General features: G+C 36.2%; 1 protein-coding gene across 4 annotated transcripts; it reads right to left on the bottom strand.

Annotated features, from left to right (window-relative positions):
* Positions 1–5,745: 5,745 nt before the first annotated feature.
* LOC140863542 (protein WHAT'S THIS FACTOR 1 homolog, chloroplastic) lies at positions 5,746–10,895 on the bottom strand. Of its 4 annotated transcripts, XR_012143950.1 has the most exons (5): positions 10,564–10,895; positions 7,765–10,135; positions 7,113–7,510; positions 6,639–6,710; positions 5,746–6,459 (listed from the first exon to the last, which is right to left on the bottom strand). XR_012143950.1 is itself a non-coding variant. In XM_073267039.1 (2 exons), the coding sequence occupies exon 2, from the start codon at positions 9,993–9,995 to the stop codon at positions 8,682–8,684; it is 1,314 nt and encodes a 437-aa protein (XP_073123140.1). In that variant the 5' UTR covers positions 9,996–10,135; positions 10,564–10,895; the 3' UTR covers positions 7,566–8,681. The 4 variants fall into 4 exon arrangements, 1 of the variants encoding a protein (XP_073123140.1); XR_012143949.1 differs by lacking the exon at positions 5,746–6,459 and having other exon boundaries at positions 6,509–6,710; XR_012143951.1 differs by lacking the exons at positions 5,746–6,459; positions 6,639–6,710 and adding an exon at positions 6,924–7,005.
* Positions 10,896–16,282: the final 5,387 nt, after the last annotated feature.

The following is a 16,282-nucleotide window of genomic DNA, read 5'->3' as shown; positions in this document are numbered from 1 at the left end:
TAATCGATTCAGCATAATCAAAGAAAAGACTCATCTGTAACTGATTTTCATATCATCGTATATCTTCTAAACCTCAAGATTAATATCCAATTCATAATCTTATCAAGTCGGTAATTCATAAATTCTTCAATTATTCAATTCAATATTGAATTCCAGTTCACAACTTAAACTAAAGTCAAAAATCTTACTGGAACATATCTGTAATCTCTATTCAGTAGCATACTTATCAATGCTAATTTAGATCTTGAACATATCTCGTGCATCGAATATACTGATTTCGGAATATTTCTGTAATCAAACATCATATATCAAACCGAAATCACAGAATCTTAATTCGAGATTCTATATCATATCATCATATTCATATGCATATCATGTTCCTAGTGATCTAATTTTATCGCTTCTTATCATCATACTGATTGGTTAAATCACAAAATCCAGTGATTCAATAATCTGAAACTATCACCAATCAGTACTTAGGTATATTCTCACATGAACAATATCATGTTCAGTTTCAGTACATCGAAGCAATAGTTCTATTTTTCAGTTCAATTCACAAATTCTCTTTTCTGATACAGAGGTAATCATATAATAAGCTTTCAGCTATCATATATCTATTGCACCTACAACATAAACAGGTTAAAACAACATAAACATGTTACCTGTAAATCTCATTCTCAGGTGCAATGTTATTCTAATCCTCTGTATACTTTTGCTATTTATTCATTGAATAAATTTTAGCACATCTGTCTGACTTGTCCTTACACTGTTTGTTCAGATATCTTCCTCCACAAAAAGTGTAATAATTTCTAATATACTCTGCATTCAGAATCAGACTAATCCATCTCGATTCGCTAGAGTTAGAGATTTATTTTCATATCATTCGCTTCATATTCATTCTGAAATAAAAATTGTAGATAAAGTTGTGAGTATCTCACATACTCTTTCATGTCTACAATTTCATTCTCCTAACTCATCATTCAGCTTCAATTCTCCTAGACAAGGCTATGTCTTTAAACAAAATGTTTCAGTCGTCAACATTTATTCAGACATAATCTGCAGATTCAAGCCATTAAATAATTCACTCAATCTTGAGCTTTTCATCATCTACAATTCAAAGAATTGTAATAGACTTGAAAATTCTAATAAGGCATTCCTCAAATTCAAAAGATTCAACTTCTACAGGGTATATTTTTCTTTCTCATCATTTCTATCTTTTGTGGCAAAGAACTATAAACAAAATTCTGTTCTAAGCACTTACCAACAATCAACATACCTCTGCCTTCTTATCATTTCTTTATCAAAATCCACCAGCTGGTTGCTAGGTTTCGAAGTTGGTATTCAATCAATCTGATCCAATATTCATCTGAATCTTTCCGATATTTGAACAACTGGTCAAATTCTTCAAACCAACTATTACCTACAACATCATCTATTTGCTAATCTTTTGTTTTGTTCAATCAGAGATACTTCATTCAGCTGAGCAATACCGTTCTGTTCTGTTTAATCTGACCATACCATTCTGTTCAGTCTGGCCATACTATCTATCAGTCTAGGGTGCTTACGTCACCCAAAGAACACTGTTCTATTCAAGTATGGGTGCTTACATCACCCGGGAAAAATCTTATAACAAAACGGTAAAAATTTCAAAAATTTACAAATCAGTAAATCAGGCAATTGAATTTCAAATATAGATCATGCTCACATGCAATTTATCAAATCATCGAATCATCAAATCAAGTAGTGCATAATCATACAATACATGCATGTGACTCAATCTACCCCGCTCAGCTTCTATCTCAATCCAAGAACTTACGCTCTGATACCACCTGTTGTGACGACCCGAGTTCTAATCTCTCATTTAATCAAGTCATCAAAAAGAATAGACAAGCATCAATGTCTACACAAAAAATAAATTTTTTTTTTTAAAAGTGAGCACCTCGCTCGATCGGTAAAAAGTTACCGATCGAGCGAGCACTTTGCTCAAACTCTTGGGTGCAACTTATGTTGGCCTCGCTCGATCCGCAGAAAATCACCGATCGAGCGAGCCCAACATATTCATTGTTCTGTTCCTGATTTCAAAGCCTCGCTCGATCCGTGATATTTCACCGATCGAGCGAGAGCAGTTCCCAGAGAAAAACCAGAAATGCTGCTGCTGTCAAACACAAGTTCCTTCATGCAATTTCATCCAATATCAACTCATATAAAGCCTATACAAATATCATAAGCCAACATGTCATCTCACATGATAATGTTGATAACATTGAATCATCATAAGGCTTTAAAACATAATCATAAGAGCTCATAATTATGCAAGAAGCAATGTTATTCATTCAAGATCAAGCTACACCATGTTGTTTCAAAGGATTTAAACATCTATCAAATCCTAAATACAACAACAAGATAACAACTAGATCATCTACAAGTTGTGAAACAAGTAGCTATAACAAGATCATGTTTAAAGCTCAACTCTACATCATGACAGCTCACTCAACCATCTAACTCGGATCATCATGCTATATCTCTTCAACCCTTGTTCTTCACGTTCTCTTTTGCCCGGATTCACTCCCGCCTATTGCAATGACACATACAACAAAACAATAGCCGGATAACTCCGGTGAGAAATATATTTCCCAGTAAAAGCAACTAAACATGCATATAAACATATATCAAGATCATGATATAAAAGTAATACAATGCATGTTTTAAAAAAACAAGGTTCATCTCTTCATTCGTCGGTTGGGATCCCGAGAAGTAGATATCATAACTAATCCACTGACTCTCCCGCTCGAGGTGGGGTTACTTATCTTTCTTCTCTAGACTTTGAAGCAATCATATATGCAAATCAGACGCTAGGCTAAAACAACCACCCAGGCCATACATATACGATTCGTCAAATCGTCTATTCGAACGTTTCCGTTCATTTCAAAATCAAGGAATAAGCCTTCAAGATGAATGCAACATATATCATCATCAAGACATTCATAACATCAAAAACTTATTCAACAACTCAAATGAAAGCACATAAGAGCAATTAAGCAAACAAGTATGTGATTTAGGGGAACTCGATACAAACCATCTCGAGTTGTATTCCCAATCAAGTAGTGGTTCACTTTTACCTTCGTATTTCGTCTGTTCTGAATTCTTCAACCTCAAAACATGTACATCAATCTTTGTTCAATTCATTCCTTTCAGAATCGAGTCAAAATCATCAACACATCTTCAATCAAATGCATTTCAAATCTCAAGCGAACTTCCTCGATTCACAATTCGACCTCTGGAGTTGATTGAGCTCGTAACACGTCTGACATGTAAAGATTATCATGTAACAAAATCAGTATACAATCTCAAGATCATTAGCTCAATCGTAGACTATCAGTATGGTTTCAAAACATAACCAATCATCGTAGCGATTGACAATCGGGAATCGTTACGGTATCGAATTCATTTCTAATTTCAATTCCATTCATACGGCTTTTCATATCCGTTCATTGTCATTCAACTCTTCAAACCAACAGCTATTATCATAAACATATCAAAGAACATCTTATCTCAAAAATCATCTATCAAACTTGTCTCAAAACACGAATCGACGGCGTAGCGATTAAAAATCGGTAACCGACAAAATATCGACTTCGAATATAACTTCATATCATGATATATCATCAACACCAGCTAATTACCAGCATAATCAGATGCTACACAAGTCTAAATCTATGCTGGTTATCATATGAATTTCATTCAATACTCAAGATTCAATTTGGTTTCGAATATACAACGCTAGAATACCGATAACATGATCAAACAAATCAACTTCTGATTTCTGCCCATATTCGAATTTCAAAACCTATTCAAGACATCATAAACCTTACATCAAATCGAAGGCCTCGTTGCATGGATTCCAGAACATCTTTCGGAATTGAAATCGGACGAGCAGATCAAAAGTTACGGCGTTTTGAAAAATCACAATCAAAAGAAAAAGGAAGAGGTTTCGACCTCTGTTCTCAAATTCCGGATTCTATTCTGAACATAACACGTTTCATTCTGATAATAATGCTTAAAATCGGATAGCTATTGCATAAATTGCAATTTAGTCCCTGAAGTTTTCATTAATTGCAATTCAGTCCTCGGCCTTTGTTTTAATTCAATTTCAATCCTAAATAATTTAAGAATATCAGAATTTAAATCAAAACTCTAAATATTCCCAAATTAAATATTCTCAGATTAAAATAAATTAAATTCGGATTAATTAAATAATCCTGACTGTTTGCACTTCAGCCCTTCAAATATCAATATTTGCAAATCAGTCCCTAATCGAGTTATATCTTCCAAATTCATCTTCTTTAATTTTCGAAACATGGAATTAAATCTTCAATTCCATAAATATTCAAATCGAATATTTATTCTTTTATTTAAGAATTCTCGGAATTTAATTCTCAAAATTCGTAAATTCTCAAATTAAATATTTTTTCTCGGAAATTAAATCTATCATTTCCATAACTTCTCAAATCAATATTAGCCCATAATATGGAATTTAATTCTCAAATCTCATAATTAATAATTTAATATTTTCGGGCCTTACAATAATAATAATAATAATAATAATAATAATAATAATAATTAGTAAAATAATATTAGTTATTATTATCCTGTTGTGCAGAAAAATTTGATAGGGATGAAAGAGTAAATTCACAATTAAAGTGGTGAAAATTTATTCACACATTTATATAGGAGATAGATGTAATTGATAATAATAATAATAATAATAATAATAATAATAATAACAGGAAAATTTGATAGAGGTGAAAAAGTAAATTCACAATTCAAATGGTGAAAATTTATTCACACATTTATATAGGAGATAGATGTAATTAATAATAATAATAATAATAATAATAATAATAATAATAATAATAATAATAATAATAATAATAATAATAATAATAATAATAATAATAATAATAGTTATTATTGTGTTGTACATGAAAATTTGATAGGGGTGAAAGAGTAAATTTACAATTGAAGTGGTGAAAATTTATTCACACATTTAATAAAATAATAATAATAATAATAATTAGTAAAATAATATTAGTTAGTATTATTGTGTTGTACAGGAAAATTTGATAGAGGTGAAAGAGTAGATTAACAATTGAAGTGGTGAAAATTTATTCACATATTTATATAGGAGATAGATATTTGACCAAATATAAGTAAATTTAATTGAATATTAATTGTGAAATGCAAATATTTAATTATTAATATGATATTTGATTGAATTGACTAAAAATTACTTGATATCACTTGCTACGCACGTCCTTTTTTCCTAATCCATAATAAAAGTGTATTCTCCCGTGCATCAAACGTGTCTTCTGCTATTTATTTAAGATTGTTGACGAGCAAGAATGATAATGGATTTCTACACGAAATTTTTAGCTTATCATTATAGGTTTGTGCCCATTTTAAGGTCATTTTGATTTTTAAGTGCTACCAATATATTGGAATTTCATGCATGCAGTTTACCATATATATTCCAATCTGGTAATGGAGACAAATACAATAAGAGATAGAGAGCTGAGAACACAAGTTTTATCTGTTTTGTCAAAACAGACAAAAAGAAAGACGCACTTAACTATAATTAATTTCTTCGTTGTGCGAACATGCAAAACAAAAGAGTGTGAATACTCTGACGTTGTATTATATAGGTGATGATGCACCTAAAAATTCGTCTCTCGGTTGATCTCTACGATCATCGAGTGTGACTATATATGCGATACTTCATTCAAGTGACCACTAGTAGGAGAAGAAGGATGAGCTTTCGTCGCTAGTAACCGGCATTTGATTCGACTCAGCTAGGGAAAGCTGGTTCCCAAAAACGGCACCAAATTTGAAGAACTCAAGGTCATGAGGGGGAAAATAGATTCCAAGAAGTTTTCACGTTTTGGGATCGCAACATCTTTTTATATTCCACCAAGTATTGGAAATGCCGCTAATTCCCATGCTTGCGGTGTTTGTATAGAAAAAAAGTTATGGTATTGCACCAAGAATTGGTGGCGGGCTTGCAAGATTACTGATTCCGATCCCATCTCCTGTACCACAACCAACCCCCGGCCTCAGAGGGAGGCTCGGGAGCTGCACCGGGATGCTGATGAACTGCATCATGCATGCTACGTGTGACATGGTATACCTTGTGTTTTCGACATCGAAATCTTGAAATGAAACATTTACCAATTAAATCGGGATTGAAGTTCGACACAAAAAGCTGATATTGTAAGTTCTTTCTGTACTTAATGGCATCATCCAATACCGATGCCTTGTCCCTCTGAAAATGAATCACACCTCACACATGCAAGAAGAAATTAAAGAAGTACAGTTTTATTTCTCAAACACAGTACCCAGCTACAATTGGGAACGAGTTCTTGGAGACAATTCCTCTTTCTCCCTGAGTAGTCGCCTTATTAACTGCTCAAAGAAAAGAATATATACATATATATATATATATAACAATTATTAATTTTTATTCTCTAGCAAATGAAGACAAAACGAGATTACTGATGTCGGGGTGGACCCATGAAATCCCTCGGAAAAAAGGTGTTGGAGATAATACTTTCGACAAAAAAAATTAGTACAAAAAGGGTGACCTTCTCAGTGAAGTTCGAGCTTCTTCTGCTTTCTGCATTCTCCACTTGCCATAGGACTTTTGGTTCATCTTCCTGCAATTTTAAGTGAGCCATTAGAATCTTTAATCATCATTTCTTGCTCTTTAACTGGTATCTCATTAACTCCAATTAATGCAAGATTATTCCTGTTACATTTCCATCAAATGAAATGGTCATCAACTAGCAATGGACCACTTTACAATTGATGATCATTTACTTCATTGATTTAATTTCTTGGAGGAGAAAATATTTAACTCACGCTACTTTAAATCCCTTTACTCTGCATCGAGACAGAATGTCTGTGATTATCCAAGCCTAGGCTTGGAAATGGTTGCATTTTCTGGACAATCTAAAAATAATAATGTCGATTCAAACTCAAATCTTGAAGCAACCAATGTGACTGCCCATTATCTTGATTTAAGGCAGCACTTGTCTACCCATATGATTCATCTTTACCTGTATTAATTCTTGAAAAAAACAGCTTCTTCAATCGGATTTGACCCACCGAAATCAAGAAATTCTGGGTTGCGTTGTTGCCCATGCCTTTTCGATTTCTTTCCCCTCGTGCAATGGCCAATACTCAGTGTTAATTCAACTTCAAGATCATCTTCTACCTCGATCTTTTCCATGTCGTTCTGCTCATTATCTGGATGGAGTTGGTGGTCAAATTTAATTGGTGCTAATCTTGAGCTCTTGCTCTAGCAGCTACCACTAAGTTCTGTTGGATCGTCTCCTTAAAAGAAAGTCGTGAAACTTTGTGATATAATCGATTCGTTTCTTCTCCACGATTGCTCGTTTTTCAATCGTGCATGAGCATCTTTTGGAGATTATACAGCCTGTGGAGCTCTTTAAACCTGCATAAAGAAACAAGCTTGTATTTTTATTATATTATAATAATTATATTATAAAAAATAAAAGAGGCAATAAATTCCCTCATTATGGAACAGCGATTCGAAACATTCAGAATGAAGCTGTCAACTATTAGATCAGCAGTGTTTTCAATTATTTCTTACAAGAATTTTCAGCCACCAGCGTCAATATCAAAAATTCGAAGTTCAAACATTATATGGACATTGAGTATTATTACATCTCAACATATCATACATACACATGCTGTTTGAATATTTGTTCATGTGTCAGCATCGATTGTCTTCTTCATGGACTCTTATCACCTGTGACTGTGAACGCTCCATATAATATATATCCTGCAACTTTCAACTTCGGTAGTCATGCCTGTAGGAGTTACAAATCTTTTTTTGATTGAGATACTGAAATTATCAAACAATTATGATATATAATTTGTACGCGCCTTGAGTCGAAAATGGAATTAATCCAAGTACAGCATCCTATATGAAATACATAGGTCCAAGATAACCCAAATCAAAGATAATGTGGCTGTAAACTCAGCATGCACAAAAGCAATCAATGTAATCCAAATGGCATGGCCACGTTGAGTTCGGAGAGAACGGAGTTGGAATTGCACCAGCAATATCTTACCAGGCCAAATACCACAAGTTTTCTTGGACAAACAAACAAATCAAATCAAATCAATCCGGAGTTGGAATTGCACCAGCAATATCTTACCAGGCCATATACTATTTGTTTACAATTTCTTTTCCCCTAAAAAAACCTCAAGGAATCCAAAATAATTAAATGCACCCAATAAAATAAGTTAACATGCTCCAAATAAAACAATTCCATGCCAATATTTTGGGAGTCAACTGCCTCAGATTTTAAATAATCCCCAAACGGATGCATGTTATAGAACTGATGAATTGCCCCCTCCTTCAGAAATCCAACTTATACAACCACAATCCACGCCTACTTATTTATCTCTTTTCTCGGAACTGATAGCTATCAATGATATCTGCATGTACTGGGCAAATATGGGAATGAAATATCCAGAATGTACTTCAAACATTGCATGTACCATTTCATTCACTAATATTAGTACATGAGATTGTTTGAATCTGATTCAAGCAACGTATCATGTCATTCTGTATAGGTTTGACATGGACCGTCCAATCAAATTTCTCCGATTTCCATCTCAGAACCTTCTGCACCTGAAGACATCTCCAAACACTGCACAGTTTCCCAATCCTCGAGTTCTGTCCCAACACCGTCACCTTCATAATCACTTCTGAGATCCTCCATTTCTGAATTATCTTCAAAACACGCTATCTTTTTCTTCTTCCCCCTGTGACCTACATGACTCAGGACTTCCTCCTTCCAAAGGACCAATGGGTGCTTATCAATTAGCTCAGAACCTTCATAAGCCTCCTTCAAGAACACACTAAACCTCTTACCCCTCTCAGAAACATAGAAAATTCCAAAGTGCTTCAGCAAAAGCCTCATTAGCTTCTGCGGCATCACAAACTCCCATCTAAAATGTGTTAAATAATCAGTCACCAACCTTTTCTCAATCGTGAAACTAAGTAACTCATGCATCACTGCAACTGCCCTCTTATCAAACTCCAAGGAACCAGCTTTTAAATCCCTAGCATCAGCGTAAGGAGACAGGTACTCCCTCTTTTGAAAGTGCTCAATTTTCCCACCATATCTGTACACCTTTTTATAACTTGCCGGGAATTTCAATGTGAATGCTAGTGAAAGCAACCCTGGGACATGATCCCCACGGTCCAAGACTTTCTCTAATCCTAACGCCGTCTTTTCCAATTCTGTGATTGCCCAACTGGACTTCCAAGAAACAAGTTCCAAATACTCTGTTTCATCGTAAGGTTTAAACGGCTGAACAACCTTAAAGTTTTCAGGATATTTATGCACCCAGTGTTTCCTAAAATCACGAGGCAAACCTAAATCCCGTCTAAAATGAGCAATCTTATCAAGCGGTAGCTGCTTGTCTACAGCCATCATTAACATCCTAGTCACAAACTCTGCAGCTTTCACACTATGCTTTTCCAAAATTTTCTCTTCCTCTTTCATCAATTCCTCTGCTTTTTCGGTCATCCCACACCATACAGTCCCTCTTTGGTCCTTGTACAGTTCAAAAAGCTTAGGTAATTTACGGAGAAAGTCCGAGAATTTGTGGGGTTTAGGAAGATTAATTTGCTGGCGATGACGGTCAAGATTTCTTAAGGGTATGATCTGTTCCGGCTCTGCCTTAAGGATTTCGAATAAATTTAGGACTTTGGAGATTATCTTGTGTTTCTCTATTGCAATTTCAAGGACATGGATCCGCTTGTTCTTGCTGCGGTCTTGGACTCTTTTGCTGGAGGTCATTGATCGCCATTGAGTGTGCAGCGGTAATATAAAATATCCATGAATGAGCTTCTGTGCCAATTCCCTTGTGTGGCGAGAGTTTAATGGAGGTTTGGGCATTGTGAAACCAAATATTTACCAGAGAAAGTACGGGAAACTCTGTTCCATGTAGTTAATTATTTGCTGAAAAGCCTCAATATAAATTTGCCGCTTGAGTATGCCAATGGGCTGAAGAAATAGAGGTACAAACCCAGAATCTCCTGCACCAAATGGAGCTTAAAATCATGTTTCATTATTAGTAAAATAAATAAATAAAGAGAAGTAAACAAACAAGGTATCCTTTTCTTGACTTATGTTTTTCAAAATTTCTGCAAAAATCAAAAGGTTTCAATATTGAAAAAGTTGTAACAAAATCTTCCTCGAATAAGCTCAAATTTTACATTTTCAGGAAAAAAAATATGAACTCTTTCCGCTGCAAGATATGCTGCTTAATGCTTAATCGTTACTTGCACTATTAGAAATTTACACATGACATAAAAGAACGTAGAATTCGTTACAGCAAATCATAAGATCGTGATCAGCGCTAAAAAAAAAAAAAAAAAAGTCGTCTTGCTCTTAGCGCAACAAACAAAAGAAAGGAAGAAACATTTTATCGAACATATAGTATGCGAAGATAATTAGAACTCACAGTGCCAGCCCACGTCAATTAGAAAACAATGCTCCAAAGAAAATAGCTGCTCCTCCGCTTCAATGCAGCTGAAGATCCATTTTCTTGTGGAGAAAAAGATTTCGCCTTTGCATCAACCACAAAAGCACTATCATAATAATAATAATTGTTTTTGTATTACGGAAGAAGGGTGACTGAATTGCCCTAAAAAATTAAAATGGAATGTTCAAAAAAAAAAAAAAAATTAAAATGGAGTTCCATATTATCGAGAATCGAGCTAATTACTACAACCAAAATTCTAAAAACAAAAAAATTTGTGATTTTTGTTTTACATTTACAATTGTGTGCGCATATGAAACAATATCACTATATCAGTAACTTTTTCTTAGGTAACAAAAATGTATTTATAATAACTTTCATAAAATGAATACATCAGGTTTCAAAAAAAAAAAAAAAATGAATATATCTATAATAGCATAATAATAATCATAATAATGTCAAAATAAAAGCATCGTGTTTTACTAAAATGTTACTTGTTTGATATTTATATACATATTTTTAGGACCTTAATTAGTGTCTAAAATTAATTTGGAATAACCAAATTTATAATATGTGCAATGAGAACAATTTACTTATAACATATGCATCTTTATCAATCAAAAATCCATTTTTAAGTATATTTTGATTAATTTTTAATCGATTAAGTTCTTAAATATATTAAAAATTAATTTATATTTGATCAAATAATCGAGTCGTCTCGGAGTTACTTAACTAACTGAGCTTAAATTCAAAAACCCAAATCCAAGGCTTTATTAGGGCACTCAATAATCTCTCCATCCCTCGCTCGACTAAGGTTAATTGGTAAGCATTTTGTTCCGTGATTTGATTGTTTGTTTAAATTTTTTTCTTCGATTTTTGTGAATGCTATCGATTTTATTTTTTATTTTTTGGTTTTTTTTTTTAATTTTAAAGATGATGCTTGAGCACTTGCACGTATGGGTTAAAAAACTCAAATTGTTTCATTAATTAGCATCGATTATACTTTAGGTTTCGAGTCATTGACTGTAGTGACCCTTACCCGGATCACCTACTAAACAGAACTTAGGCATGCAATTAACTTAATCAAAATAGTAATCAGAATTAAGCTGCGGAAACCATAGACATTATACAATCCCAAGGCAAGGAATCTGTAAATACCCAAATATTATACAACCATATCGAACAGCTGTATTAATCCAAATAACAACATAATAAAACCTAGGCGAAGCTCCAGCTGATCAACCACTGCCTAGCCCCTTTTGGATCCACCCGCCTCGTCCAATCGCAAACCTGTCCCATGAAATAGGGTGTCCAGAAACACAGAGTACGAGACGTGAGCATAAAACGCTCAGCACGAGAGTATGAGTATACATGCATGCAAAGTGAACTCCTTATAAACTCGAGGTCAAAGATCAGATAACAGAGACAGACCGGGCCCTGGTATGTAGCACGTTGTGCCGTCGCTTCAGGAGGTGGCTCCCATACCATAATACCAGTGGATATGCCGGACCCAAATCGATGGAAGTCCAACCACTAACAGGATAGGGAAAAACTCTACTAAAAGACATCTCGAATGAGATAGCTCAGTATGCAAATGAATGCAGCATAAATCAATGACATATAAACTATGCAGTCACATAATACATGCATACTCAGTCAGGATATCTCGAACAGTACTTTCGTACCTCAACTCAGTGCAAGCTCTACCAACTCTATGTCCACGCCTATAGTCTGCTTTACACTGCTAAATGATACTACTATCATTATAGTGCTCTAAAAGCCTTAACTAAGCTATTGTATACTCCTAAATATTTATAGGAAGCAAAAGCTATACCTTCGTCTGTCGTTAGCCATTTGATGTCGAGTGCCTCAAAACTAGGTCACAACTCCGCTACGACGCCTGGATCGCTATGCCACTTCCGGATTCCCCACGGGACGCCTAGAATTCCCTAGATCTGATTTAGAAGGTTAAGGAATTGAGAGAGAAGAGAGGAATTGGTTCACTCAAATGTGAGCTCGGCACCCCTATTTATAGACGACGATCGGAACCTCCATTCCTCGATTGGAACGTCCGATCCCGAAATCGGAGCTTTCGATCTCGCTTATCTGCCACGTGTCAAAATCTCACTGGTTGACTTCGGATAGGGGTGATCGGAACTTCCGATCCTGATCGGAACTTCCGATCCTGCCACACGTCATGCCTGACGTAATTCGATCGGAGCTTCCGATCCTGTTCGGAGCTTCCGAACTCACCTTCGGAGCTTTCGATCTTGTTCTGAGCTTCCGATCCTGCCTTCGGAGCTTTCGAACCCTTCCCAAGTATTTATGATTAATTTCTTAATCACTGATTTTGGTTACGGGCTACTACATGCTCCCCCACTTAAGATATTTCGTCCTCGAAATCAGATCTTAAGTACTGAATGTAATACAAAAATTAGAAACATTCTTTATTCAAATCAAACGTTTACAGAGTTTGCAACTGAATACAACTTAAGAATGAAATCAAAACAACTTAGGATAGTCTTCACGCATCCTGTCTTCAAGCTCCCAAGTAGCTTCCTCAGTGCCTCGGCGCTGCCACTGAACTAAAACCAGAGGAATGATTTTGTTCCGCAAAACCTTATCCTTATGATCCAGGATACGAATAGGTTTCTCAACATAGGTCAAATCTTTGCTCACTGAACCTCAGACCGCTGCGGAATATGAGACTCATCCGCCACATACCGTCGCAACAGAGATACGTGAAACACGTCGTGAATACTGGAAAGATGCGGTGACAAAGCTAGTCGATAAGCCAAATCGCCAATGCTCTCCAAGATCTCAAACGGACCGATAAACCTGGGAGACAACTTGCCCTTAAGGCCAAATCTGAGAATCTTGCGGAAAGGTGACACTCTCAAAAACACTTTCTCCCTGACATCGAACTGCAAAGGCCTACGCTTGGTGTTAGCATAGCTGACTTGACGATCCTGTGCAGTCTTAATCCGTTTCTTGATCTGATCAACAATGTCTACCGCCTGCTGGATAAACTCCGGTCCCTCAGCTTGTCTCTCCCCCACTTCTTCCCAGAAGAGTGGAGTACGACAACGTCGCCCGTACAACGCCTCAAAAGGTGCCATCCCAATACTAGTATGATAGCTGTTGTTGTACGCGAACTCGATCAATGACAAATGATCCTGCCAGGCTGAACCAAAATCCATGATGCACGCTCTAAGCATATCCTCCAAAGTACGGATAGTGCGCTCTGACTGACCATCAGTCTCCGGATGATAGGTAGTACTCAAACTGAGAGTAGTACCCATCGCACGCTGAACACTCCCCCAAAATCTAGAAGTAAACCTGGGGTCCCGATCGCTGACAATGCTCACAGGCACTCCATGAAGTCGAACGATCTCCTGAATGTACAACCGAGCCATACGATCCACATTGTACTCCCGGTTATAGGCAATGAAATGCGCTGACTTGGTGAGTCGGTCCACCACAACCCAGATAGCATCAAAGTTTCTCGGGGATACCGGCAAATGGGTCACAAAGTCCATTGTGATAAACTCTCATTTCCATTCAGGAATAGGCAGACTGTGAAGCAATCCTCCAGGTCGTCGGTGCTCTGCCTTGACCTGTTGACACACCAAACATCTCGAAACAAACTGATAAACACTGCGTTTCATTCCCTTCCACCAGAAACGAGTACGTAGATCCTTGTACATCTTGTTGCTCCCAGGGTGAATACTCAACTTACCCGGATCACCTACTAAACAGAACTTAGGCATGCAATTAACTTAATCAAAACAGTAATCAGAATTAAGCTGCGGAAACCATAGACATTATACAATCCCAAGGCAAGGAATCTGTAAATACCCAAATATTATACAACCATATCGAACAACTGTATTAATCCAAATAACAACAGAATAAAACCTAGGCGAAGCTCCAGCTGACCAGCCACTGCCTAGCCCCTCTTGGATCCACCCGCCTCGTCCAATCGCAAACCTGCCCCATAAAATAGGGTGTCCAGAAACACAGAGTACGAGACGTGAGCATAAAATGCTCAGCACGATAGTATGAATATACATGCATGCAAAGTGAACTCCCTATAAACTCGAGGTCAAAGATCAGATAACAGAGACAGACCGGGCCCTGGTATGTAGCACGCTATGCCGTTGCTTCAAGAGGTGGCTCCCATACCATAATACCAGTGGATATGTCGGACCCAAATCGATGGAAGTCCAACCACTAACAGGATAGGGAAAAACCCTACTAACAGACATCTCAAAGGAGATAGCTCAGTATGCAAATGAATGCAACATAAATCAATGACATATAAACCATGCAGTCACATAATACATGCATACTCAGTCAGGATATCTCGAACAGTACTTTCGTACCTCAACTCAGTGCAAGCTCTACCAACTCTAGGTCCACGCCTATAGTCTGCTCTACACTGCCAAATGATACTACTATCATTATAGTGCTCTAAAAGCCTTAACTAAGCTATTGCATACTCCTAAATATTTATAGGAAGCAAAAGCTATACCTTTGTCCGTCGTTAGCCCTTTGATGTCGAGTGCCTCAAAACTAGGCCACAGCTCCGCTACGACGTCTAGATCGCTATGCCACTTCCGGATTCCCCACTGGACGCCTAGAATTCCCTAGATCTGAGTTAGAAGGCTAAGGAATTGAGAGAGAAGAGAGGAATTGGTGCACTCAAATGTGAGCTCGGCACCCCCTATTTATAGACGATTTATAGACGACGATCGGAACCTCCGTTCCTCGATCGGAACGTTCGATCACGATCGGAACGTCCGATCCCGACATCGGAGCTTCCGATCTCACTTATCTGCCACGTGTCAAAATCTCACTGGTTGACTTCGGATAGGGGTGATCGGAACTTCTGATCCTGATCGGAGCTTCCGATCCTGCCACATGTCATGCCTGACGTAATTCGATCGGAGCTTCCGATCCTGTTCGGAGCTTCCGATCCTGTTCGGAGCTTCCGAACTCACCTTCGGAGCTTCCGATCTTGTTCTGAGCTTTCGATCCTGCCTTCAGAGCTTTCGAACCCTTCCCAAGTAATTATGATTAATTTCTTAATCACTGATTTTGGTTACGGGCTACTACATTGACCTTTGCTTGTGTTCCCTTTAAACTTGTTCTTAGTTCAAGTCAAGATTGTGATACAGGGACGTAACCAGGATTTTGCGGTAGGAGGGGCTAATTTTACATGAAAAAAATATGAATAAAACTCATAGGGTCAATATACATATTAGATTTATGTTAATATTTTATTATTCATATATCTTTCAACTTGTTTATGATTTTAAAAAAAATTGAATATCAATCATGCTAGTAATGACACAAAATTTTAATATATCAATATCCTTATAAATATTTTCTATATTCAACCGTGAATGTATTTCAATAATTAAATTATATTTTATAAAAAAATTTGAAAATTTGATGGGTTAATGAATCAAAAAAATTTCTCTTTAAAATAAGTTGAATAATTGTTTTATATTTTATAAAGTATAATTTTTTTAATATGGTAATGTACATAATTATAGATTTATTTTGAATTTATGATGTTATTTTGTACTCAATAACATATAATGTTCAATATATTGAATGTTCCATGAAATGGTCCATATAAACACAAAATATAGAAGCCTAAATAACTTAAATAAAACTAATATATATCAATAAA

Source organism: Henckelia pumila, chromosome 4, assembly GCF_033568475.1.
Source record: "Henckelia pumila isolate YLH828 chromosome 4, ASM3356847v2, whole genome shotgun sequence".
In the NCBI taxonomy this organism is placed as follows: Eukaryota; Viridiplantae; Streptophyta; class Magnoliopsida; order Lamiales; family Gesneriaceae; genus Henckelia; species Henckelia pumila.
The sequence above is the reverse complement of the archived record's forward strand: the minus strand, read 5'-3'. Positions and strand labels throughout refer to the sequence as shown.

Coding starts and splice junctions, on each gene's coding strand:
- LOC140863542 (XM_073267039.1), bottom strand. CDS start 9,995: ATGCCCAAACCTCCATTAAACTCTCGCCACACAAGGGAATTGGCACAG.